The 27,544-nt window shown below is 42.9% G+C and overlaps 1 protein-coding gene across 6 annotated transcripts in view; it reads left to right on the top strand.

Moving 5' to 3' along the window:
- Window positions 1-27,544, top strand: part of LOC134226178 (SLIT-ROBO Rho GTPase-activating protein 1-like) — a 267,693-nt gene that overhangs the window by 237,727 nt on the left and 2,422 nt on the right. For all 6 annotated transcript variants that reach the window (XM_062706776.1, XM_062706775.1, XM_062706777.1 and 3 more), the window contains 10 exons: window positions 2,149-2,499; window positions 2,559-3,047; window positions 3,108-3,375; window positions 3,440-3,652; window positions 3,714-3,819; window positions 3,887-4,108; window positions 4,179-4,350; window positions 10,675-10,754; window positions 10,846-11,359; window positions 26,938-27,509. In XM_062706776.1, the coding sequence (XP_062562760.1) occupies window positions 2,149-2,499; window positions 2,559-3,047; window positions 3,108-3,375; window positions 3,440-3,652; window positions 3,714-3,819; window positions 3,887-4,108; window positions 4,179-4,350; window positions 10,675-10,754; window positions 10,846-11,359; window positions 26,938-27,509 (2,987 nt within the window). The remainder of the gene's footprint in view (window positions 1-2,148; window positions 2,500-2,558; window positions 3,048-3,107; window positions 3,376-3,439; window positions 3,653-3,713; window positions 3,820-3,886; window positions 4,109-4,178; window positions 4,351-10,674; window positions 10,755-10,845; window positions 11,360-26,937; window positions 27,510-27,544) is intronic.

Genomic DNA, 27,544 nt, shown 5'->3' with positions numbered 1-27,544 from the left:
TTGTATCTTCGGTGTTGGCCGTATTATCCATCGAAAGATACAATTTCTGCAAGAAGGGGCCATGAAACAGTCAATTGCTTCAGATAACTTTCAACTGTTGGAATAAAGAGGTCAATGATTGGCCTCAATGAATTCGGAATATTGAACAAGTTCAAAAAACGGTCCACAAGGTCCTTAAAGGAGATCAATCCTCGCTTGGACGGAATACTTTTTCTAGAAGTGCGAATTGGTTTTTTTCTTTCGTTGATTCTCCTAGCCGGGTGTTTCTTCGAAACATCGGATTTTGGCAATGGCGGGAATGCCTTACTGCAACTAGGATCAAAAGAAGCAGTAGGGACAGGTTGCTTCGGGATTTTAAATAAACCCCATTACCTTCAGATTTTGCCAAGCTTTTATGGATGATTTTGTTCTCTTGCGGCGCGATCCCGGGGAAGACGGTTGCTTCCTCTTTTCGGGCACGTGTACCTCCGCAGGATCATCCATATCGGCTGCGTCAGAGTCCAATTCATCAATGGATATGGAATCATAATAATCACTCACACGAACGGTGGCTGAAATAGCAGTCGATGCAGTGGCTGTGGCGGATGTGTCTTGCGACTTAACCATTTCCGCATACGACTGCTTGGAGCGCTGTACCAACGAGCGCTTCACTTTTTGGGTGCGCTTTTGTACACCGAGCATTCCTGCAAACTATGGGGAGGATTCAAACCACAATAAGCACATTTTGTTGCTTGTTGCTGGCAGAACTCCTCCTGATGTCTTTCTGAGCATTTGCCACAACGTGGTTTGTTGTCACAAAACTCGGCAGTGTGACCAAGTTGTTTGCAGTTGGTACAATTAAATACCCTTGGCACAAAAAGACGCACCGGAAACAACATATTTTCTATATCTACATACTTTGGAAGCATCGAACCGGCGAATGTCACCCGAAGCGAGCCCGACTTGAATAAACCTTTTGCCATCTACCGTGGCTGCTGAATGCAATTCCTTGCAGTCCAGAATATCCACGGTAGATTGCAGGGCGTTCTTTAGGCGACCTTTCCCTGCAAGCACATCCTTGCAAGTCAAGCTCGCTGCGTTGATTACGCCTTCTATCTCGACCTCCCGCGAGGGCACATAAACTAAATATTCAACATTGTACGCCCTGTCGCCAGCAATTTCATTCGCCACCTGGTATGTAGGTGCGGTGATGCGTAGTTTGTTCCTGTTGATTTGGCTGAATTCAAGCTTCGTAAAACGACGCGTCAAATCTCGTTTTATGCCCAGAAAATCTAGGCTCTTCACTTTCTGCCGAAAGTAAACAACCCAAGGCCCAGGCGAAGCCGCATGGTACAATCGTGTGCGCCCTGCATCTTTTGGAGGCCCATTGCCTTCCACAGTCTCTGTCTCCATTCTCACCCCGCAAGGTGGAAGGATGATTTTGCTTATGTTAACTTAAGACTAATAGCTAATCAGAAAAAAACTTTAAAAAAACTAATTTTATTTATTCTATCAGTCCCACTCCGAATCAAGCAGATGGGAGAACAATAAAAACGTTTCTACTTATCTGCCCCTGCTGCTGTAGGTAGCAGCAGTAACAATAGCCTGCTTCACTGGCGTCGCCAGAAGCAGCTACTTCACTCGCCGACAGCGATCGCCTTGGATCCGTAGGTAGGCACCACACAATAGACTCGCACTACCGAACACAATCCGCGATGAGACACAGCACACACGTCTGGCTCGTTCGAACTATCGGCACGGAATGAGTGACTTACTTTTAAAATGACCTATTCGGCCAATTGTCCTGCTCGGCCAAATGACATGTCGTGTCAAATGACTTATTCAGCCAAATGATCTGTTTGGCCAAATAACCTATTCGGCCAAATATTCTATTCGACTAAATGTCCTATGCGGCTAAATATTATATTCAGCCGAAAGTCCTCTTCGGCCAAATGTCCTATTCGGCCAAATGTCCTATTTGGCCAAATGTCCTTTTTAGCCAAATGTCCTATTCGGCCAAATGATCCTTTCGGACAAATGTTCCATTCGGCCAAACGACCTAATGAATTGTCTGGCCTAGTGGCATTCGGCCAAATGGGTTTCGGTCAAACGACCCTTCCCCATTTTAATGCATCCTAAGAGAACTCATAATATTTTCATTTTTTTCAGTGCCGAGAAATTGGCTTCGAAACACACGTGGAGATCCTCCGAATCTTGCAGGAACTACACACCAACATGAAAACTTATCACACGTATCAGACGGAGGCCAAAGAAGCAGAGAAGAAGCTCCGAGCCGCCGAAACTCAACGCATGAAGCTGCAGCAGAGCGTACCGAAGGAGAAACTAGAGCGCAGCAAAAAGTACAAGCTGATCGAGAAGGAGGTGCTGAAGCGCAAAAACAAATACACCGACGCAAGACTGAAGGCCCTTAAGGCCAAAAACGAGTACCAGTTATGTTTGGAGGCGTCCAACACGACCATTCACAAATACTTTGTGGAGGATTTGAGTGACCTGATCGATGTAACGCTGTCCCATGGTATTATGAACCCAAATGTATATTAACCACTTTTCTTTTATAGTGCATGGATCTCGGTTTTCACTCGGTCGTTTCGCGGGCACTGTTGATGCACGTATCAGCAGATCAGGGTCGCTGCCGAGCGGTCCTAAACAACACGGATACCCTGTCACACATTATCAACTCGATGGACAGTCGGGCCGATAAGCAGAAGTTCCTTGAGCAGCACAGTGCTGCATTCATGATTCCAAAACGGCTCGAATTCCAGGGACAGGACGAGGATATCGAGCCAGAATTGCAAAAAGCCCTGCACCAGGAGATGGAATCTCGGCTGGTGCAGCTGGAACAACGGGTCAACAACCTGCGAATGGAATCGGAGGAAATTTGGAAAACGTTGGAAACGGCCGAAATCAACCTGCTGGAAATACTCAACACAAAGGACTACGACTGTAGTACGGCGTTTGGTGATGGGGCCCTCGGGATCACCAAACCAGAAAATGCGTCCCTCAAGTTACGGTCGGACAAGAATGAAATTGAAGAATTTTACATCACGGTAAATTAGTTTTTCTCATATAAAAAAATGTTATTTCACTAACTTTCAACACTCGTGCAGAAAATACGCGAATACATTCTCGCCACATCTCGAATAGCACGGCTCGACTCGAAGGCGGAGTTCTTGCGGAGCGCTTTGACGAAGGATTCCGCCGTCAAAGCCGACACGCTGACCAAGTCGAACGTTCCGAAGCGGAAGCGTATCGGCCGGATGAACAAATCCGGCCGACCGAAACTGTTCGGTGGTTCACTGGAGGAGTACCTGGAAGTCACCAGCGAGGAGATTCCACTAATACTAAGGAGCTGCATTCGGGTCATAAATTTGTTCGGTAGGATAGAAAATAATTTTAATCATAATTAGAGGCATTACCCGAACGTTTCGTATCCCCGCAGGACTACATCATCAGGGTATTTTCCGGGTGTCTGGATCTCAAGTAGAAATAAGTAATTTTAAGGAAGGATTTGAGCGGGGAGACGACCCGCTTGCTGATACCACTGACGCATCGGACATCAACTCGGTAGCCGGTGTGCTTAAGTTGTATCTACGTGAACTTCGGGAACCACTGTTTCCGCTAATTTACTTCGACCACTTTGTTTCCTTGGCACGTGAGTATTGAGTATCTAAGCCGGTGATGTGTGAAAACTACAACATTTATATCCCAAACAGAACTTGAGTCGAAACACGAAATCGTGTTGGGCATTCGTAAGTTCTTCCAGAGTCTACCAAAGTCCGTGGTAATCGTGATACGGTATCTCTTCGCATTTTTGAATCAGTAAGTAAATTTAACAAATTACATATGTATGCAAATTCGTAGTTATCGCGGATTTTTTATTGAACAGCTTATCGGAATATTCGGACGAAAACATGATGGACGCCTACAATTTGGCCATCTGCTTCGGACCTACGTTGATGCCAGCTCCGGAGGACAAAGATCAGGTCCAGTATCAGAACCAGGTCAACGAGCTGATCAAGAATATCATAGTCTACCATGCGGAGCTGTTCCCGAAAGATCTCGGTGGCATGCAGTACGAGAAGTTCATTTCGTCGGAACCGTTTGAAGAGTGAGTGTTTTACTGTATGGCTTTAGAAGTGGACAAATAGAAATAACGATTTTATGTTCTTTTTATTCAGCGATGTGGGTGACTCACCAACTGAACAAGTATCCGAGGATCCTGATTCGGAGGTGTATCCATCGGAAGACGAATCGGATACATTCGAGGCGATTGTGCAGTTCGACTTCAACGCACGATCGGAGCGGGAATTGTCGCTACGGAAGGGGGATAATGTGATACTTTATAATCAGGTGAGTGGCGATCAATCATGATGTTCTAATATGTCTACGTAGGGTTTGCGGAATTCTCTCTTTGATCATCACTTGGAAATGAGGTGTAATTTTTTGTTGGATTCAGGATATTTTTCTTCGATTCGGCTTCGAAACAGGCCTTGGGCTTGGTCAGGGTTCGGCTTCTTCTTCAGATGCTTTTTCATGTGGAAGTGGTAGCTGATGGATTACAGCATAGTGTTGCTGTGGCCTTGAAACGGAAAGGAAGAACGCCGGCTTTGGTACAGGCTGCATCCGCCATGGTAGAGGGCAAGTGCCCGGAAACCAGTTTGATTGCACGGTAATAGACCGGGGCAAGTGTTTGGGTCACATTGGCAAAGTTCATCGATGTCAATTCAAGCCCGTAATGGATGCGACTGGTGATGACTGCATCAGCTACTCGGATTCGCGTTGGGAGGTTGCTTCTGGTTCTTCTTCGGGATATCAGCTTCACCATGTTGATTCTGGCTTTACAGGCTTCACGGGTTCGCTTGACATGTTCGTTGAAAGAGAGGTGTCTGTCCACCGTCACGCCTAGCAGTTTCACGCTGTTTTTGGTCGGTACGGATATCCAATAGAATGGGTCGGTTGGGGTATCGGTGGAGTGATGCGCAAACGTGGGTACGTAAACATTTGTTGGCAGCCATAAGATATCCGGCGAATTAAGCCCATCTAGGTACTGTACTGACCGCGTCCTGGATTTTTCTTCTTAGCGCTTTAGGATGCTTGTCGACTGCAATCAGAAGGATGTCGTCGGCGTAGACGATGATGAAGATGTCTTTAGGAAGATCAGAAAACACCCCCCTCATAGCTATCAGGAACAAGGTAACTGCAATTACCGATGCTTGGGGGACCCCGGTCTCCTCCTTCATGGTTTTAGATGTTGTTGCTCCTAGTTGTACTCGGAAAGAGCGCTTGATTGAAAAGTTCTTTATGAACTGGAAAGGTTTCCAGTGATCCCCCAAAGCGCCAACTTTTTCATAATACCGAAGGTTCAGGTGCGGCTATACGCCTTAGAGAGGTCCTGTAAAACAATTTCGGCGTTCTTACCTGAAACCAGAGATGCACCCTGAACAGAACATGAGCCAAGAGCGCGCCTTGGTGTTCTAAGTTTTGAACTCTGAACACAGTTCAGTGTGCACTGGGTTGGTACGCAAGCAAAACGATCATGGTAACTAAGATTCCTTAGATTTGGAAATATGCAAAAACATACGAGCATGCTTGATTACTATCCTTTAGATGCCCACGTGTTCCATTACTAGCCGAAAAATGAGTAGCATGCCGTCGCTTGAGTTTGTTTTCCTAGGATACAAGTTGCTAAGCTAGGTCAGTGCTCTTGAACAGTGTGCAGTGTTCAGAACTTTTTGAACATGAACACGCGTTCTCGTGTTCAGATGCATCTCTGCCTGAAACTTTTGCGTCTTCGAGGTTTTCGGTGAACGATGCTAGATAATTGCTGGTTCCCTTACCAGGACGGAAGGCCGGTTTTTTTTCAAATACTTGAACAGTCTGCGGTTCACTAGTCGCTCCAGGACTTTTGCACCCACGTTCGTGAGTGCAATCGGACGGTATCCACTAACTTCGCTTGATGATCCTTGGTTTTTGGGAATTGGCACCACTATAATTGATTTCCATTCGGCGGGAAATGTTCCATTCACCCATTGTTTGTTCAGGGCATTCAGGAAGGCGATTTTGGAAGGGTTTGGAGCACGGGGTAACCAAGATTATGGGGTCCAGCGGATTTCCCTCTTTCCTCAGCGCATACTCCAGTTCGGTCAGAGAGAATCGTTGATTGGTAACATCTAGAGGAACTTTGAAGCCGAGGATTTCGACTGAGGGGCTGTGGTGTTTCCTTCGGAATTCTACTGGGTACTTCTAGTACGATGATAGACGACAGAAGTTGTCGGCTAGGGCGTCATCCACGATTGTCGGGTCGGTGTGATCCCTTTAGCGCGTCTCTTACCTAAGAAGCTGTTCATGCGCCTCCACAGTCGGTAGTCGATTACTCGCTTGATATGCCATCAAGAAAATCGGTCCAGGATTTTTCCTTTGCCTAACGGATGGTTTGCCGGGACTTGTTCCTGACCGTTCGGTACTTCGTCCGAATGTTGGCTAGGGCGGGGTCGTCCGGGGTTAGTCTTCCTTTGGCTTTCTGAAGTGCACGAAGTGCTTTCCTCCTACACTTGATTACCTTTTTGGTCTCCTCGTTCCACCAGTGCACTGATTTGCGGCCGGGGTTTGTACTGGTCTTTGGGATCGTTTTGGTGGTAGCTCGGATGATGGTATCCGAGAATTCGATGGCCGTTGGAGTTTGTGCTTCCTGCAGCTCGCGTTGCATCTCCTCTTGGATTATTTTTTTAATTACTTTATTATCGTGATTTTTTATATTAATTTATAAGTTCATCACGTTTCTCCTGTTGGTCGTCTGCTCCAGTCTGCTCGTTCGCAGAGCCAGCGCGGTTGTCGGGAAATCTCGGTGGGAGTGCTGTCACGCGCCACGAGGACGGGAGGAGCTTCCCAACGACCGAGCACGATGCTAACGAAATATCGATGGCAGACTCCACTGTCCCACGCACGGCGGAAGGTAGGGTGCCGTCGTTGAGCACGACTAAAGTAGCTTCGGTTGCCGCGTTGAAAACACTGTTACCGCGGATGCTGTTTGAGCGACTTTCCCATGAGTGGTGGTAGCCGTTCACATCACCAAAGGCAGACCACCAGGGATGGGAGCCTCTCGAAGATACTGACCAACTTACTTTCGTGGTCCTTAATCTGTCGGCTTCGGCTCACATGGAGGCAATGGTTATCGGGAGTAATTACGGTGGCTGGGACTTCGCTTAACATGCTGACTGCGGCTGACTGGTGGATGTTTTGTCTCACCTCCGTAAACCACTTGTACGGTCCATGGTGGCAGGTGTCGTTCGGTGCATTTCCTGAAAGTGCTAAAACGACTGGTTCCGAATTCGAAACATGCAGCTCAAAATCGTACAAGTTATTAAAATAACCGTTTACCACTGCAACAATAGTGTGGTGGATCGAGGGCTACGGCCTTGTGGCTGCAGCATGGATGGCAGGCTGTTTGGCGTTGACGGTCTGGGGCTCTCAATCGGCAGAGATGGGGAAGGCGATGGGTCAAAAATGGAGGTCGATAGAGGTGTGCTCCCCCCTACAGCTCTTCCGGAGGCAAGTCCTTCGCCGCTAATATTTGCTGGTGTAGATACCGGTGTGGCGTGTACACATAATGGTCCAGGCAGGACGATGGCGTTGGGGCCGAATCTCCGCCTGTAGAGCTTGTCGTAGAGCTTGGATGATGACGTTTCCGGTCCCAGTGGTGGGTAGGTATCCTGGGAAGGGATGACGTCCGAGCTTCAGGGTTGTCCGCCAGTTCGGGGAGGGGTGTAACATCCGCACTGACATTGCCCTGGCTACTCGGACTTCCGTCTACGGCTTAAAAACCACTCTTGTGCACGTGTGACCGGGAGATGTTGGGGGGGTTGGTATGTGGAGTGTTAAGGTGCATGATCTGAGCAACTTGTACTTGTACTTGAGGCTCAGTTGGCACATTTCTATTGCTGGGATCGTTGGTAGGGTAGGGATTGAAAACGATAGTGGTTAAGGGGTCTTTATTTTGTCAGTAGAAATCTGACGGCGAAACTGAGCCTGTAGATTACTTACTTGGTTAACTTTGGGATTGCACCTCGTCTCGTCTTGGGTCTGGTTGTAGCATCGCTGCAGCCCCCAGAGTCTCGCGGCAACCGGTCTCGCTTGGGCGTTTGCTTGACTGGTGGTAGTTGCATTGAATCAGTGTGAAGGCCGAAAGCCATTTGGCTGAATGCCACTAGGCCGAATAAACCATTGGGCCAAAAGCTATCTGGCCGAAAGGGTCATCCGGCCGATTAGGTCATTTGGCCAGAAGGTTCTTCCGGCCGAATAGGTCATTTAGCCGGATTGGTCATTTGACCGAAAGGGTCATATGGCCGATTTGGACATTTGACCAATCAGGACATTTGGCCGATTGGGACATTTGAAAAGACGTCTCACTGCACCTCCTCATTTCTCACATCTCACTGTGAAAAGTAAGTAGGGAGACGTCTCACTTCTCAATTCTCACTACTCACTTTTTACGGTGAGACGTCTCACTTCTCTCTCCTCATTTCTCACTTCTTATTGTAAATAGTGAGAAGTGCCAAGTGAGTAGTGAGACGTCTCACTACTCACTTCGCGCTTCTTATTTTATACAGTAAGAAGTAAGAAAAAGGGTGTGAAAAGTGAGACGTCTCACTTCTCACTCCTCATTTCTCACATCTCACTGTGAAAAGTGAGAAGCGCGAAGTGAGTAGTGAAACTTCTCACTTCCCACTTCGCACTACTCACTTTTAAAAGTGAGAAATGATGAGTGAGACGTCTCACTACTCTCTCCTCATTTCTCACTTCTCGCTGTAAAAAGTGTAGTAGTGAGACGTCTCACTTCTCACTTCGCACTACTCAATTTTTACAGTGAGAAGTGAGACGTCTCACTTTTCTTACTCTATTTCTCACTTTTCAAATGACCCATTCGGCCAAATGGCCCTTTCAGCCAAGTGAACCTTTCGGCCAAATGACCCTTTCGGCCAAATGGTATATTCGGCCAAACAACTTTCGGCCTAGTGGCCTTCGGCCGAACGGTATTTGGTAAAACGACCCTTTCCCGTTTTTTCTTGCTCCACATTTTTAATAATTGAAACAGATTTTACGACCGTAATTGTGGTGAATGATTTGTTTATCGGCTTTATCGGTCATTTCTACTCAAAGTATGAGGGAGTAGATAATCGAAAGATAATTGAAAATCATCAGATTGAAAGCCGTTCGCTAGGGCGCGAACAAGTATGAAGCGATAGAGGGTGAAAGGGAGAAAGAAAGACCATCTATTGAACAGCACACAATCGAAGCGTGAATCTTCTTGCCTAACGTCCTGGTTGTGGTATGGAAACCACCGTGCCAAGACAGGCAAAAAGATCCAGGCAACGATCTCCCCATGTGCTGTTCTGTTTTACATCTAGTTCTATCGATCGGCAGGTTTATGCGGAATTCGCACTACCACTCGTGGAGGTATGTCCAATAGATTGCTTGGCAGTTGCTTGTTGCACCTTGTAGTCTCAGGATTTTTAGAGGTTCTGACGTACCTGCTGGGTCCATGAATGTAGGTAACCTGCGACCCGTATGAACGCCGTCTTGGCGATTCACTATAGTTCCATTATCGACCTCCCCCCTCCCCCGGGTCTCCTAGGCAATTGGAGTAGACCGAGCCCATTTCCATGTTCTCGTACTCGCGCCGCCAACCTGTACGGGCAGAAATTGACGTTTGCTTTGCAAAACGATGCTCCCGGGCTTGGTCCGGAATGGTCAAAAAATGGCAGTCGAAATTAGCCCCAAACAAAAAACCACAAAAAAACAGTTCGTCTAGCTCCCACCGCGCAAGTCACTGTTCGTGTCACATTGACCACCGTGCGTCTCTATCACCCCTACGAAATGGTTCGTCTCATTCCCTCCATGCAAATCACTGAATGGTCGCACTGTCGACCATGCGTTTCCACCACGCCGATTAGGTGGTTTTCACCCTCTGTCCTCACTCAGGCGCTATTCGTCTCCACCAGACCGATCGGGAAAAATCACTATGCGTCTCCATCTCTTCAATGGCAAAAAACACAGGTTTACCGACACGGTCAGAAGTGTGTCTTCCTACAGAGAATGCACTTTATAAGTAGACTTAATTTTGCAAAGTCAAAACTGTCCGGTGCGATTGCACTGGAGAGTTAAAAAAGTCAAAACACCCGGTTTTTGAACCCCCTTTTTCGCCTTGGAAAGTCACTATCAGGACGAGACGCACTGTCCAGATTTTCTCCGCACAACTGGAGTGTCCTGGGACCTCCTCACCGCACTGAGAGGGTCGGACCACGATTCAATTCCACCTCTCTGCGAGGAGAAGAACCGGTCTGAATGGCCAAAAAGGAAAACGCCGTATCTTCGGATCCCGTGATCAGATCGGCTCCAGATTCGTAACAGGTCCTGACCGCACTGACCGAATTTTATTCAACAAAGTCCAAAAAATAGGACGCCTCTTTTCACCAGAAATATCCATCTCCATTGACTCAACTCTTAGTGGGATAAAACGTCCGTTCACGAAGTTGGTTCGATCTAAACTGGCCCCAGAGCTAGAATCAAACATGAATAAGACCAAGTCAATGAGGTCCTTTGGCATTATTTCACCACTTTCTTTCCTTCAAATCTGGATTTGCAAGCGGTTCACTACACGGTGGTTTATTGTTTCAGGTTTCCAATGATTGGTGGCGTGGAGCTGTAAATGGAAAGACTGGTTTGATTCCAGATAAATATATTTCACTCAAGATAAAGTAAGTATCGTCTAATTTTATGTAACTTCGTTTATTTTAAAAGCATATCAAAATTAATATCGCCAAATTGAAATAATATCATCTCCCGCAGGGACGAAGACCGCGACAAGAGTGAACACCTCAAGTCTTCCAGCTCGGAGGAATCGGTTCGGAAGCGGCGGCCCAGCGGCAACATCTCCATCAACAGCCAACTTTCGATCTGCACCAACAATTCCAACACGCTCTCTAACATAACCTGTGGTTCGGACTACACGGGCTCCACCATTAGTACGAGCACGACCCAGGGGGTCGGAAGCGGCACCGTGTCTGGCCCCGCCCTGGGTAGTGGCGGTATGTCCGCCTCGCCAGCTCATCCACAGTACCAAACGATACAGCAAATGCAACAGCCACCGCCACCGATCAACAACCAGGTCACGCATCAACCTCCGCTACCGTCGGCCCATCCCCTGATCGGGGAAAAGCTGGCCGCGGATCTGAAGGATCCGAACTACATCCACTACGACACGGTAGACCTCAAGGGGTCAAGCTACAGCTACCACGACGAACCGCACTCGTTCGAAACGTCCGGCGAATTCCTAGAGGACATGACCCACTTCACATTCGAGGTACTGGAGACCACTGTTTGATTGAGTGCAATTTGTTCAAGTTCTAGATGTCGATGTTGTTATTTTCAGTCGTTTGTTGTCCGCTTCTCGCAGCTCTATTCTCACCTCATAATTGAAGCGTGCGGAAACGCAAAAACGCATTGTTTTGTGTAACGTGTCATCTTCATTTTTAATATCGTGTCAAATTAGAAGTGCTTAATCGTGTTATTTTTGTTCAGTGTAGGACGTTAAGATTTTCCAGATTTTTTTTCAAGCGCTCGATGCGAGCGTTGATTGTTAAACATATCTAGCTATAGTATAAAATTGCATGTGCGTTGAATGTGGCCTCTAGCCCAGTGCTTGTATGTACTATTTTGTTTTCCTGCGTGTATTACATATTAGGTTTATTCTTTCGGTTGGCTCGAATTTCGATTTTTTGCCTTAGCATTAACCTCCTAGATTTTGATTTTTTACGAGAATCTCGTTGAAGTAGCTACAAATCGCCTATTCCACGTAGTCTTTCTCAGAGCGAACACTAACCATTCGATAGTAATGCGGAATGTAAGTTTTTCAAGGACTGGGCTGGGTCACTGTCGTCTTGCTACAAGTCTTCTATCTGGAGTTTTGTTCTGCAATCCTAGACCATCATCACCAATCTGACTGTTACAAATTGAGGTAGCCATCATGTGAAGGTAGTTTTCTGTAGTTTTACGTTTAAAGACAAACTTTCGTCATATTAAATATGACTTTATCACAAACTTCTCTGATAATTAAGTAGTTTATAGAATCAAACTAGATCGAAATAAAATACCCCCTGTTTTTTTGTAAGGAACAAACATAAGCTTCACTGATACGAAAACAATGATTCCATTGAACCCTAACAGCCCTGTAACAAGTTGAAGGTATGTGAACGTCGTTTTGTTGCCGTTTCTTGCGTGTTAAGTTCTTTTTCTGAATGTCCGATTTTATGTTCCGGTTTTTGTTACATAGTCAAACTTGCGTTTCGTCTTTTCTCTGATTGAGCTGCCACATTGATTACGTTTGGTTCAACGAGCTGACGAGGTGAGGATATTTTTCTTTTCCTGTGTTTTTTTGTGTTGTGTTATGATGATTTTGTTTTACTAATTTTGAATGTGTTTATGTTTGTTCTATTTGTTGCTCCTAGTTTCTTGTTGGATCTTTTCTTTTTCTGATTGTAGCTAACATTTCTTATGACTATTAATTATAACCTAATCGAATTGTTTGTTAACACTGTGTAGTATTTCCTGTAGTTTTTTTTTAATAAGCTGGATTGGACTTTGTAAAGTAATTTGAAGGTAGTATATTTATCTGGAACATAGTTGCTCTGTAGTTTGACGTTTAGAAGCCTTTGTAGAATGAATTGTTCTTTTACTTTTATTACCTACTTCATGAAACTAACTTTATAGATTGTGCTTTATTAAGAATTACCGTATTATTGTTTTATGATAAGTTAGCTCATGCCAGTACTTTATTTTAAATACACTCCAATTAGATTTGTGAGATCTGTATCAAGGCCAATGTTTTCGGTGTATGTATACTGAAAAGGGATTATTTGAATTTATGTAGTGAAAAAGGTGAGCTGATTCCAAATCATTGATAGAGGCTATTGACTTACAATATAATGCCATGCTAAAAGTTCGTGATTGATGAACGCATCAAAAGCTCTCAATTCGCATTTAGCTGCGAAAGTTAATTCGTACCGTAAGGTTCAGTGACTTGTAAATGGGAATAATTACCCCGGACTCGATCATCCGGAGACTCGATTATCCAGGGCGATTATCCGGAATTTCAGACTCGATTATCCGGAGTATTTCTTCTTTGATTTCATTTTTATTATTTTAACAATATGGAACGTATATAGGTTGGGGGAGGGGTTGAAAGAAAGGTTGTTTTGTCTACTGAATTTCATGAATGCAAATTTATATATTACTGTTAATTCATACATAATATGATTATTTGAAGAAACATAAACGTAGGAATTGTAAGGACTGAAATAGGGGTATTCTATACATTTAATCTTATTTACATGAATCAATTATTTACTCTAGAACAAGAGCACAAACTTCTCGCTTCAAGAACTTTTTGTGTCTTTCGGACATGAAGTGTACCGAAAGGCAAATATGTTCGCTACAAAACAATTTTTAATATGGCTCAGAGATCCATATTATTATATACCGATCGTCTATGGTCGGCAAATTGGGGTGCTGTCTATGTGTTTGAGTTCACAAAATCTTATCCGTTTTTTGGCACTTATCCTTATCCAATTTGCTTGCAACTGGTTGCATTCAATGGAAAATCCTATTTTGGTTCCCGACGGGATTCTATCGCTTGGCGAATGCGATTCTGTCTGGAATGCGTTGGAGTGGAAGCGTAAATGGAACATTGCCTGCAGCGACCCAACGATAGAATCGCGGCGACTAGTTGTCGCCGTTGCGACGATGAAATAGCTTAGGTCTGGGGGAGCCTTAACATTGTTTCCTATTGAAATTGGGATGGATCGGACAATTGACTCGAAAGTTTCATTGCTTTCTGTTGAAAATTGACTAGATCAAACTTTGGGTTCAGAAATAATGGTCAAAATACTATATTTTGTACAAAAAGCGCGTAAATAGTCTAGCTATTTTTTGGCACCTATTCTCAACCAACAAGTTGCATTCGAATGGGAATCGTGTCTTATCATTTCATATTAAAAATTGGCTGGGCCGGACTACGCACTCAAAAGTTATGGTAAAAATACTATTTTACTATTACTATTATACTATTTTTTTACCCTTCCTTCGGAAGTGTCTATAATTTCACTTTGTATGCGTAACGCAGGTGTGTTACGTACTAATCTATCAAGAAATCTCGCGAATTATTTAATAAAATGTATGGTATTTGAAACAAATTCACTTTGATATTGAAAATATAATTATAACAAATGATATGATATGGAATTATGCCTATTTTTCTGATTTGTTTAAAAGAAACAAATGATTTTAATTGAGGAACATATAGAAACATGTACAAAAAAATCTTCTCAGAAAAGCAAGAACGTAAAAATTGAAAAGGATTTCAAAAATTTCTTCAGTGGAAGCTAGATAGCAAATCTGAGCATGTTTTGAGACACTAATAGATCACTTGTATGCATGTATGTGTGCAAATTCTGAAATTTACTACCATAAAAATCTCGCTTATTTTTAAGGTATTGAACAAGTTTAGTTTTACCAAATTAGGCATCCATAAGGTGAAATATATGTTATTATTGAACGCTATTGAGTTTCGCTCAGATCAACGACTGATTTAGTTAGTTCTGGATTAATTAATATGAAGGTCTCTGGAAATTACGAGTACATTATATGCAACCAGCGTCTCGATAGTTACTAACCATGTCACAATAGTTATTCAATCCGACGAGCGCCTTATAGATAGGCAGCATGAAGTACAGTACGTTATCATTCGTTGAGTTGTCACTCAACCCATAACATCCGCCTTTGGGTAGGCAATTATTTTGTTACTTTCACGGTAAATCGCCGTGGGAAGCTGAGTAGTTTCATCTCGTTTTAAATGCTGGAGTCTGGAAAAAAATTCTTTATAATTAAGGAAGGGTCCAAATCTCACTGTAGGTGGATTAATCTGGGTTTTTTCATAATACATCAGAAAGTCACCGATATCATTAGGTGGATTAATCAAGGTGTAACGAAAAGGCTATATGTTCACTTCCAAGACGAGTTGCATTTGAAGGAGAATAAGCATATGAATAAGATACGGTAAATTATTACATAAGCATTTTTTTTTGGTTTTTCAACCCTTTTCCCCCATGTAAGATTTCTTTCATGCAAACGATTTTTTTATATTATATGGTGCGTAAGAAAACGACAAACCTTAAAACCTCTTCAATTGTGTAGCTCCTAAGCTGCTCAGAAGGAGATAATACGAAAATGAGTTGTGTCGAGCCGGTCTTGCCGATCACTTATCTTGTGTAGGAGCGGATATTTAATAATTAGTTGGGAACTCAAGGTAAAGAAAAACTTCTGAACGAGGCTTGGATGACTCTACGACACTACCCATAGTTCCATTACCCATAATGTCATTACCCCGTAGGCCACTACCCTGAACGCCACTACCCTGAATGAGTCACTACCCCGAATGCCATTACCCCTGATGGAACACTACCCCGAATGAGTCATTATTTCAGGTTTATACTTCATTTTAATGAAAAAAAAATGTAACTCAATAAAAGATTATTCATATCAATAAACATTAATTCCCGAGCAGGAGAAATTGGCTCAATAATACTTAATTCAGTTATTGATACCATACTCTGTTATGAACTAGCCCTGCATAAGAGGTAAAATACCAAAGGAATAATACCAAAAACTAATATGCACAATACTTAAGCCATAACAAACTTAGTTATTAAATTGAATTTCAATACCAAATGCATAACCAATTATTATTCGTTAGGTATTGAAATACCTAAGCATGGTATGCCTCAAGTATTCTGCGTATAAGTTTTTGGTATTATTTTTTGGTATTTTACCTCTTATGCAAGGCTAAATCATACCAATTTCTGTTATCGAGGTCGTCACTCCTGCTCGGGTTGGAACCAGGACTGTTTCAATACTGTATAGAACTAAGTATTTTCACTCCGTAAGATCCCGTTCGACTTCATATGGCACCCTTCCAAAGTCCTGCAGGGTAGGGGGAGATTATACAGCACTAGGTTGAAGAAAGGCTGTAGTAAAAGCAACGGATTCTGGATGAAGCGTGGTTTAAATCTCAGAATCGGCGAGTGGGTAAATGAGTAACAGTAACAGTGAGCGAGTAAGAGTTAATGAGTGAGTAAGAGTGAGTGAATGAGTAATAGAGCATGTATGAGTGAGTGAGAGTGAGTGAGTTTATAAAGGAAAGTGAGTGAATAAGAGTGAGTGAATGAGTAAAAGGAAGTGAGTGAGTAAGTGAGCAAAAGTGAGCGCATTAGTTAAATTGAGTGATAATGTAAGACAGAATGAGCGAGCAAAAATGAGCGAGTGAGTAGGAGTAAGCCAGTGAGCAAGAGTGAGTGAGTGAGTAAGAGTGAGTTGGTAAGTAAGAGTGAGGGAGTGGGTAAGAAGAAATAATGAGCTGGAGTAAGTGAGTTAGTAAAAATGAGTAAAAATGAGGGGATTCATGAGTAAGAGTGAGTGAGTGAGAAAGAGTGAGTGAGTGAGTAAGAGTGAGTGAGTGAGTGAGTTAGTGTACGAGTAAGAGTGAGTGAGCAAGATTGAGCGAATTATTGAGAGTAAATGAATGAGTAAAAAATGGATTACTGAGTAAGAATGGTGGAGTGAGTAGAGTGTTTAAATGAATAAAAGTAGATGAATGAGTAATGAGTAAAAATTAGTGAGATAAAGGAAGTGAGAGATAGAGGAAGTGAGAGATAGAGGAAGTGAGAGATGGAGGAAGTGAGAGAGAAAGGAAAAGAGAGATAGAGGAAGGGAGAGATAGAGGAAGTGAGAGATAGAGGAAGTGAGAGAGAGAGGAAGTGAGAGATAGAGGAAGTGAGAGATAGAGGAAGTGAGAGATAGAGGAAGTGAGAGATAGAGGAAGTGAGAGATAGAGGAAGTGAGAGATAGAGGAAGTGAGAGATGGAGGAAGTGAGAGACAGAGGAAGTGAGAGATAGAGAGAGAGAGAGAGAGAGAGAGAGAGAGAGAGAGAGAGAGAGAGATAGAGAGAGAGAGAGAGAGAGAGAGAGAGAGAGAGAGAGAGAGAGAGAGAGATCTTGTTTGTCTTGTCTTGTCGGAAACTTGTTTTAGCTTGAAGAAGGCATCATCTCCGTTCGCCTTCTACCGTGCCGATGCGTTACTTTTAAAAAGGCATTGTGTGCATAATCCCGGTATAAGCACGTTCATTTAAACAAGGTAACATCTCCTCTGTCTGTCTTATACCCGGCAAACGCGTTCATTTAAAGAATGCATTATTTCCTCTGTGTGCCCTATTCCGGGCAAACGCGTCAATTTAAAGAAGGCATTATCTCCTCCGTTCGCCTTATACCGAGAAAACGCATTCATTTAGAGAAGGCATTATTTCCTCTGTGTGCCTTATAGCGAGCAAACGCGTTCATTTAAAGAATGCATGATTTCCTGTGTGTGCCTTATTCCGAGCAAACGCGTCCATTTAAAGAAGGCATCATCTCCTCTGTCAGCCTTATTCCGGCCAAACGCGTTCATTTAGTGAAGGCATTATTTCCTCTGTGTGCCTTATTCCGAGCAAACGCGTCCATTTCAAGAAGGCATCATCTCTTCTGTCTGCCTTATACCGGGCAAACGCATTCATTTAGAGAAGGCATTATTTCCTCTGTGTACCTTATAGCGAGCAAACGCGTTCATTTGAAGAATGTATTATTTCCTCTGTGTGCCTTATTCCGGGCAAACGCGTCCATTTCAAGAAGGCATCATCTCTTCTGTCTGCCTTATACCAGGCAAACCCGTTCTATTGAAAAAAGGCTCTTTTACGCCATTTAGGAATGACAGTTAAAGTTTATTAGAAGAAATATCAAAACTGTTGGTTAAACAGAATCTGTAATGCATTTATCTAAGAACCTCTATTTTTTTGCCTTTGCCTCTGAGACCCATAGTATTATATACCAATCGACTCAGCTCGATGAGCTGAGCACATATCTGTCTGTCCGTGTGTATGTATGTGTGTATGTGTGTGTATATGTTTGCACAAAAGCTATAAAAAATATTAGACAATTTTTCGTATAGTAATTCTTAACCGATTTTCTCGCAACAAGTTTCATTCGACAGGGGGCAAGGCCTTGTTGATCACTATTGAATTTTATAACGATCGGTCATTGCGTTTAAAAGTTATGAAGAAAATGGTACATCGGACCATATAAACCCCATATAAGGTTGGTGTCTTAACTAAATGCGAGAAAGGCACCACCAACGCTAAGTGGATTAATCTGGGTTTTTATTCTTTGCAAAGATTGTCATTTTGCGATATCTGTTGGTGTTAAACATAATAATAGAGTACTACAGATTCCAAACGTTTCCGGGGTAATTGCCTTTCGGGGTAATGGATCTTGGGGTAGTGTCCCATTCGGGGTAATGGTTTTCGGGGTACTGTCCCATTCGGGGTAGTAGACTTCGGGGTAATGGCGCTCGGGGTACTGATATTCGGAGTAGTGGGGTGGAGCCGGCTTGGATACCACTTTAGGTACGAATGCAGTAAAAGAGTTTATATATAGATAGTTAGGGTTAAACGAATTCATAAGAGCTTTTATTCACTGCATCCGTACGATACAAAGTCTCTACACATTCTCTCTGGCTATGACCGAGAGCTTGCACGCGTTACTCTAGAGGGGAGTTAGAAGAATTACAAACATTTGGTCGATCATATACCACACAACAATACCATAATATCTTCCCCGTTTTATAAAATATTAATAATAAAATAATTAATAAAAAAATATTAATCAGGATCATAGTCTTTCAACTTAGAAGGCAAACCAATCTCTCTCTTTGTTCTATTTGTCTTCTTCGATAATGCTGGAGTTGATCATTCTGGTCTGGTTGATGTTCTAGTTGGTTGCTGGGTTGGAGTCTCCATGGTATCCAATCGGACTGGTAGCTCGTTCACCTCGGTGGAAGGCTGATGCAAACCGATTTCGTCTAGTACAGATGGCAGAACTTCCACTATGGGCTCTGTAAATATTTCCTGCGAAATGTTTGATTCTTTTGCAGACTATGACGTATATTTCGCAGACGTTTCAAGTTCTTTTCGTGGCTTTGAATAGACCAAATCACGTCGATATACTGTTCCCTCCACGTCTAGCAGATAAGAGCGCTAGTTCATCTTATTGGTAACCTTACCTGGAGTCCAGTGTTTTGCCGATTCGGGATGTAACTGTACGTAGACCGGTGATTCTGTTCCCAATTCTGGTAGATTTCTTGTTGATATGTCGCAATGATATTTGGCCTTTCGCCGCGTTACTGTTGGGGATACTTTTGGGAAAATTTTGAACAGGCTTCGGCTTCAGATTCTCCAAAAATGTTGACAGTCTACAGCGTGTACTACGAGAGAATAACCGATTTTATTTGGTATGTTACGCCAGTGCAGTGTAACAAAGCATACCAAATCAACGGCCGATTCTTCTGACTTCTTTAACAATCTCTTTGCGCAATTTTGACCGACGCTTAGGATTTTCCATTAGCCTGCTGGTAATGGGGTGTTCATGTGGAATGCTGAAACTCCCATTCAACCGCAAACTGTCTCCATTCCTTGTTCACAAAATTGGTTCCATTGTCTGTGATCACCAGCTGTGGCTTTCCATGACGAGAAAAGTTTTTCTTGCAGATCATGATGGTGCTTTTTGGAGTTAGATTTTTTAAAAGATCAACCTCAAAAAAATCCGAATAGTGGTCTACGGTGACCAAAAACTTCCTCTTGGTAGTCCGCAAAAAATACGTCCATAGACACGAGTTGAAATGGGTGTACAGGTATGGAAACACTTTGCATCGGAGGAGCTGGCTGGGAGGTTGCAAATTTTGCACACACTTCACATCGGGCGACAGCATCTTTAATTTGCGTGGTCATACCTGGCCAGAACAAATTGGCGCAAGCCAGTTTCAGTGTTCCTTCCACTCCGTTATGGCTGACATGTACCTTCTCCGTCATTTTACGTCGCAGTTGGTACGGAACAACAACACGGTCATTACGAAAAACGATTCCATCTTGATGGCTGAGTTCGTTCCGATGCTTGTAGAAAATCTTCACGCCATCTGGAGCTTTGTCCACTGACCTTCTTGGATGTACCTTATAACCTGCTGCATAAAAGGATACATTGCTGTTTCTTGTATGATCTCCCTTAAAACATTTATGGGTGATCTTGAGAAACTTGCTTGGGTTTACGTCTTCCAGTTGACGAAACACTTGGTAAATATTTCGCTTGTTAAACTGAAATTTGTGGTGCTCTTCATCCAGTGGAGCTCGGTAGATGACATCAGCTACCACGTTTTCTTTTCCTTTAACAAACTGAATCTCCAAGTTGTAACGCTGTAGGTTTAACAGCATGTGCTGTAACCGCTTCGGAGCCGACAATAGTGGCTTCTTAAATACGTTCACCAACGGTTTGTGGTCCGTCCTTACGATCGTCCTCGGGTTACCCACAATAAGCTGATCGAATCGAACGCACGAGAAGAGAATAGCAAGAAGCTCTTTTTCTATTTGTGCGTAATTCCTTTCTGTTGACGTTAAGGTACGAGACGCGTAGCCGATCACTCCATGAGATTGGAAAACAGCTGTGCCCAAGCCAAAAGAACTCGCATCACACTCGATTATCAGGGACTGAGCAACATCACGAGTATCCGGTACTAAAGATTTGACACGCACAAACTCCTCTTCTTCCTTACCTATCCAAACCTAAGATTCCTTGTCTGAAATTAGTCATCATAAAACCGCAAAGTTGGAATTCAGATTGGGAACACAACAACTCAGATAGGTAACCATTCCCATGAAACGTTGAAGTTCCTTCTTGTCTTGGGGCCTGGGATAGTTTTTTATAGTTTCCACCTTGCTCTCGTCTGGTTGTACTCCTTGAGTAGTCAGTACGTGCCCGTAGAACTTGACTGATGTCATACATAGTTTTAGATTGTTCCTGTTTAGCTTCACATTGTGTTCCTCCAAACGAACGAGAAGTTTCTTCAGACGATCGTTGTGGCTCTTCAACGCTTCTTGCAGATTATTTCCAGTACCAAAAATCAAAACGTCATCAGCAATGCACTCTATGCCCTCGATATCCTGAATCACTTATTGAAGGTTTATCTGAAAAATTTCAGGCGCGAGTGCGACGCCAAAAACCATGCCAGAAAACCGTTTGACATCCACCGTGGAAAAAACCTTCGCTGTCCCAAGCTTCGGCAAGATTTCGTCGATTGTAGTAAATTGCAAGTTTGGTCGCTTAAGAGCCTTATTCAGCGGAATCGGATCCAAACAATGAATTGCATCCGACTCTATACCGCCACGCTTGACCAAAACAATATTACCGTCGTGCGGGGCTTCTTTTGATTCCGGGGGCTACTTTGGATTTTTATTTTTTTGAAAAAAACTAAACGGAAAAAATACCAAATTTGTAACAGAAAGTTGCCGTCTAGCTATCAACAAGACGCCCGATTGGTGATAATGACAATTTTATAGTAATTTTCGTTATAATTCTTGTTTTAAAATGTCCAAAGTAGCCCCTTATTTTTCAAAAGAAGCCCCGCACGACGGTACTGACCCAATCCGTGTTTTGTGTCTCTTTGACGATAAGGCTATCCTGTTCCAGGTTCCTTAGCTCCTTCTTCAGTTTCTCGCGCATTGCTATTGCTATTCGCCGTGGTTGCTGAATTGACGGTGTCACATCCGGATCCACATCTAACGATAGAATACCAGGAATTCTGCCGTAGCCCTCGAAGATACTGCCGTGCTGGTCGAAAATCGGTTGACACGGTAGACGTTTAAAAGTTGCTCCTCCAAAGATCATGAGGTGATTGAAAACGAGTTTCAACAAAATTTAATGAATCCCAGTGTTTTCCAGATTTTTGCGGACAAGAGCGGCTTTTGGGGAACATCAACTACTTGCAATGCGAGTGTGAACTTACGATTTTTCCTCATACATGGCAACTTTACTTCACCTAGGTTCGGTATGGTCCCTCCACCGAAGCTCTACAACCGGAATATCGAAGGCTGTAGCTGAAGTTGAGAACAGTCGGTTGCTTCTTTGATCCATCAGTCATGCCCAAACAGGCTCCGGTATCCAACCCGCACTGCACTGTTTTTCATTCACCGCCGAAGAACAGCTCGACATCCGCTAGCACATTTCCACCACATTCCGAAAAATCGTATACTTTTCCAATTACTGCTTCGTCACTGCTGCTCGCCAATTCATCGTTATCACTATTCACACTTTCCGTATCGTCAGAGTCACCAGAGTCTTCTTGCACTTTCTTTACATTTCTGCGGCTTTTACTCTTCTGGTTTCGCTCCGACTTATCCCTTTTAAAAATTCATGTCGATCACCACAGTATTTGCATTTCATGTTCTTCATCTTCTTGATCATGTTCACTTCTACACCCATTGCACTGGCATGTTTTTCTGCGATTTCTTCTGACACAAATCAATGACTTTCGCTTCCGTCAAATTTTGCATCGTCAACATCTTAGAACGCAATTTTGACCACTTTTTTTAGGGGGTCGATTTTGTAAGCATTCAAAGCTTCTTCAAGTAGGAAAAACTCAAAATTCTCCTCCATGTCTCTACTGAACTCAAGAGGTGAAGGAAGCCAAGGAAGCGGTACAGACGAAGCTGACGAATTGAAAGTCAATTGCTACTGCACAACTGGCTGCTGCACTTGAACATTCTGGAACGACTTCACAATTTCACACAACGCACCGTTTTGCAGCTGCATGAAGCGCTCGAACTGTTCGTTGTTCATTTTGATACCGTCCGGGAAAACACACAACACTCGGCAAAACGCGAAAAAAATATGGCTGCCGCTGGTTACGACCGACTCATTTTCGAATACGCTCAACGGAATGTCGTATTCGAACATTTTTTTCACTCCCCACTCTTCCATCAGTCTGAAAATTTGTCAATAGACAAATCACACATTCAAATTTTCATCTCCTTGAACCGACCAACCTCGTTCCTCTCGACCACTCCTTGTCCCTTTCATTAGCATTAGCATTGAGCAATTCGCACAAATTCGTAGGTGGTACAAGCCAAGACTATTGTATGATAGTAGCATCACTTTCATCCGTTACCACAGATATTGATTTGGGACGGATCTCTTTCTCTTAGATGGAAGCAATGCACTCTCTAATAGTCGAGATCTGTTCTGGCCACGTCCTTGCGAACGCTGAGGAAGGGGAAGGATGGTTAGTTGGACACCTACTTAAGAAAAATGCAGAGAACTCTACGACCTCTCATAGGTGCCACGGGAGGTTTTGGAATTGTTAGTGTGGAAGGTTATAACAGTAAGAATCGTTTTGGTAGAACGTGAAACACAGAAAGAACTAAGATAGTAATACAAAGTAGAAAAGGGACGAGCATGGAATTGAACCCACGACCTCATGCTTATAAAGCACAAGCGGTAGCCACTAGACCACCAAGCTCGTCTCAACCTCTCCTTGTCCCTTTCACAAATTTTTTGCAGCCTTTTTTCCCCCACAGCCGATAATTTTCAGAACCACTCTTTCATTCATACAAACAATCAAATTTCACTGTCATCATCAATGGACATCTATCATTGAAAGAGCTTACATGGCTTACAGTGTATTGTTGGTCGCGAAAAGAAGGAACAACGCTGAAAGTGATTCAGTTGAATCTGTATTAAATTGAACAATCTCAGCGCATTACAAAACAATTCAGCAGCATCCATCGTAATCACTACATCCTTCCTCTACTCTACTAAAAAAAAAAACAGAAGAATATATTACGTGCCCCTAACAACATGTACTAGTTTGCATCATCAGCTACATACATCAGAAATATATATCAAACAAATTTGTTACCAAAAAAACATAAAAATCCGAATCTGTTAAAAATAATCCAAATTCAATCCAAACTTAGCCCAGTCCAAATCGAACCCAGAACCAATTCAAATCCAATCAAAATTTAATTCAATTTCAATCCAAGTCCAATTCAAATCCAATAATATTCGAGTCCAAATCCAATCCAAATCCAATTTAAATTCAATCCAAGTCCAATACAAATACAGTCCAAATTAAATTCAAATCTAATTTAAATCAAATTCCAATTCCAATTTGATTTGGATTCGATTTGAAATGGGTTTCGATTGGGTCCAAAATCAAATTGGAATTGGAACCCAATACCAATCCAATTGAAAGAAAAACTATCCAAATACAATCTAATACAAATTCAGATCCAATCCAAATTCTGTCCATTCCAATTTAAATAAGACCCAAATAAAAAAAAATATGCGAAGTAAATCCAAATTCAATCCAAACCAAATTACAAATCCAATCTAAACCCAGTCCAAATTCAACTCATATCCAATACAAATTCAATTCAAAACCAATTCAAATCCAATCCAAACCTAATCCAATTCCAATTCAAATTATTTTCAAAACCAATACAAACCAAATTCAATCTAAATCCATTTCAAATCCAATCCAAATCCAATCCATATCAAATGCATATACAATTGAAATCCAATCGATGTAAAATCCAAATCGAGTGCAAATCCAATCCAAATCCATTTCGTTTTCCATCAAAGTCCAATCCATATACAACCCAAATGCAATGTAAATCAAATCCAAGTCTTATCTAAAACCAATTTAAAATCAATCAAAATCCAATACAATTCGAAGCCAATTCAAATCTAATTAAAATCAAAATCCCATACAAAGTTGATTCAAATCTAAATCCCATCCAAATCCAATTCAAGTCGAATCCAAAATCCAATTCGAATCCAATTCAAAGCCAATTTAAATTATTTTCAGATCCAATCCATAAACAATAAAAACCAATAAGAACCCAATTTAATCCCATCCAATTCAAATCCAAATCCAATTCAAGCTCAGTCCAACTCCAATCCAAATTAAATTCAAAATCAATACGAGCCCAATTCAATCTTAATCCAATTCAAATCCAATCCATATCAAGTGCATATCCAATTCAAATCCAAATCCAATCAAAATCTTCACTCGAGGCGGATCGGTGATGACGTCTTCGGGGTTCTACGATGGGCGACGGATTGATGGTTCGCTAGGTTGAGTTAAGGCCCTCCAGCGGGGTTCGTACTGGTTTCCGACGGAAATCGTGACTGGGGGGTGGGGGCAGTTAGTGTACGCTTGGACAGCCTATGGCCGTCTAGCGGAGTTCGTGCTAGTCACTGACGGATGCAACGGATGGTTCTCGTAGCATTTGTATGTAACCCAGCGTAATGGCAGATCCTAGCGTGTAGCAGTCCCGTCTAGCTGCAAAATGGCGCTCTCGAAGAATGCCGCCACGTGGATACAGCAACTTTTGTGTGGATTATTACGACCAGATTTCCGGTAACAACGGTACCTTGAAGAGCGAGCTGTGGTCGAAAACAAATAGTAAAACTATTGCAAACTTTCCTTCTTCTTTCGTCACTTCCTTCAATTCACTTTTTAACGGCGTGCACACTATTTTCTACGGTAGTCGCACGTCGAAGAAGAGAGATCTGAACCTTGAATAATGGTTTCATATATTTTCTCCTCCAAATTGACACTCTAGCTTTCGTCAAAGTTGGCAGCCCTTCCCCGCAGGGTATCCATTAGAACGACTAAGCTGGACATAACGGGTTGTAGTCTCTGGTTAAACTGGCAATGGCAATTATTTGATTAAAATCAACCCTATTTAAAATAAGCAACTTGCTCGAATATTATCGGTAAACAGCTTGATACGCGGAAATATTTATTCTCATCCCTATTAACATTTTACTTTTATACTGTTTTTATCAGTAAATAATGGTCTTCGCGAGCGTTATAAAACTTAAAATGTCACTTGGGATTTCAACGGTTTCAAAACTTCTGAATTACACAATATAATATTCGTAATTGGGGCCCTCCTTAGCCGTGCGGTAAGACGCGCCGCTACAAAGCAAGACCATGCTGGTGGCTGGGTTCGATTCCCGGTGCCGGTCTAGGCAATTTTCGGATTGGAAATTGTTTCGACTTCCCTGGGCATAAAAGTATCATCGTGTTAGCCTCATGATATACGAATGCAAAAATGGTAATTTGGCTTAGAAACATCGCAGTTAATAACTGTGGAAGTGCTTAATGAACACTAAGCTGCGAGGCGGCTCTGTCCCAGTGTGGGGATGTAATGCCAATAAGAAGAAGAAGAAGAAGAATATTCGTAATTTAAATTAATGTAATGTTGATATTATATATTCACTTTTCAATCTTGATGTCTTCCGAACATTTTATCAGGGAGATAAAACATTGGTATGTGTCTTCACATAAGTTGTAGCAAAAGTTCTCGTGGAAAACGCCAGGTTTGTAATTTTATTACTATTGGAGATTTGTTACGCTTTATGCCGACAGTCCTCCAAAAAATAGTTTTTCATTTTATTTTTTATGGTCAAGTCTATATTTCTGCATGCTCTAGCAAGTTCTGGATATTATGAAAATACGCCGTTTGGTGATAATAACGTAACTAGTGCTACTTTCTGTTACTAAACGTAGTCTTCAGCCAGTCTCTGGTCTCGTAGCGTGTTGTACATAAGTAAACATTTGTGGAAATTTGTAGTGACTCTAATCTATATTTGCACTGCGTACGTTTGTACATTAGAGGAGATTTATCATCGATGGTATACATACATAAGGATGACGTTTAGTTCCACTATACTACGGTTTATGGAATCACATGACTTTTAATTCGCAGAAGCTTGAAATCAGCGCTTACAGATTCACGCAGTAAATGTTTGCCATTATGCACCATCAAATACTATTCTATTGGCTAACAGACAATTCAATAACTATTATAATGTCCATGTTGCGTCTTCGCGCTATTAACCATCCACCAACATATCGCCTTCAACAGTTCACCGCTCATAATCCACACGTTTCTACATTTCCAGTCCCAAAAACCCTCGGAACCGATCTACGCCGAACCAACCAAGATTGCCGTGCAGCGAGACAAATCTCCGGCACCGTCGGACAGCAACAGTGGCAACGGAAGCACCGATGACGCGGACGACACCGTTGAGTTCCGATCGAAGTTGGGCAGCATGGGAGTACCATCGGAGCACTCCAAATCTTCGCTGATGTTGAACCGACGCAGCGATACTCTGCCACTGGGGAAACCACCCGGCGAAGAGGGTGGCAAGCATCAACGGCTGAGCGATTCGTTGGCCGGGATGAACATGAGCGTGGACGAGAACGGCGAGTCGAGGCCCATGCGGAAGTTCCATTCCAAGAGTTTTAGCTTGTCGGAGAATAAACTCAGCTTGGCGGTGGCGAGTGGTGGGGGTGCTTCCGCGTTGAATGTGTTCCAGCACAACCGAGATCTGTGGCAGAAGCGGGCGACGCAAAGTTCCTACCAGAATTTGACTACGTCGCGAATTCTGAGCAGAAATAGAATCGCGCCGGATTTGGTGATGGATTTGCCTCCGGCTGCGATCGGGAAGGATGGTGTTGGAAGTGCTTCCAGGTAAGCTTGTGGGAAATGATTTTTATTGTATACCA

Source organism: Armigeres subalbatus, chromosome 3 (genome assembly GCF_024139115.2).
Source record: "Armigeres subalbatus isolate Guangzhou_Male chromosome 3, GZ_Asu_2, whole genome shotgun sequence".
In the NCBI taxonomy this organism is placed as follows: domain Eukaryota; kingdom Metazoa; phylum Arthropoda; class Insecta; order Diptera; family Culicidae; genus Armigeres; species Armigeres subalbatus.
Note: the sequence above shows the minus strand (reverse complement) of the source record. Positions and strands in the feature narration are given on the sequence as shown.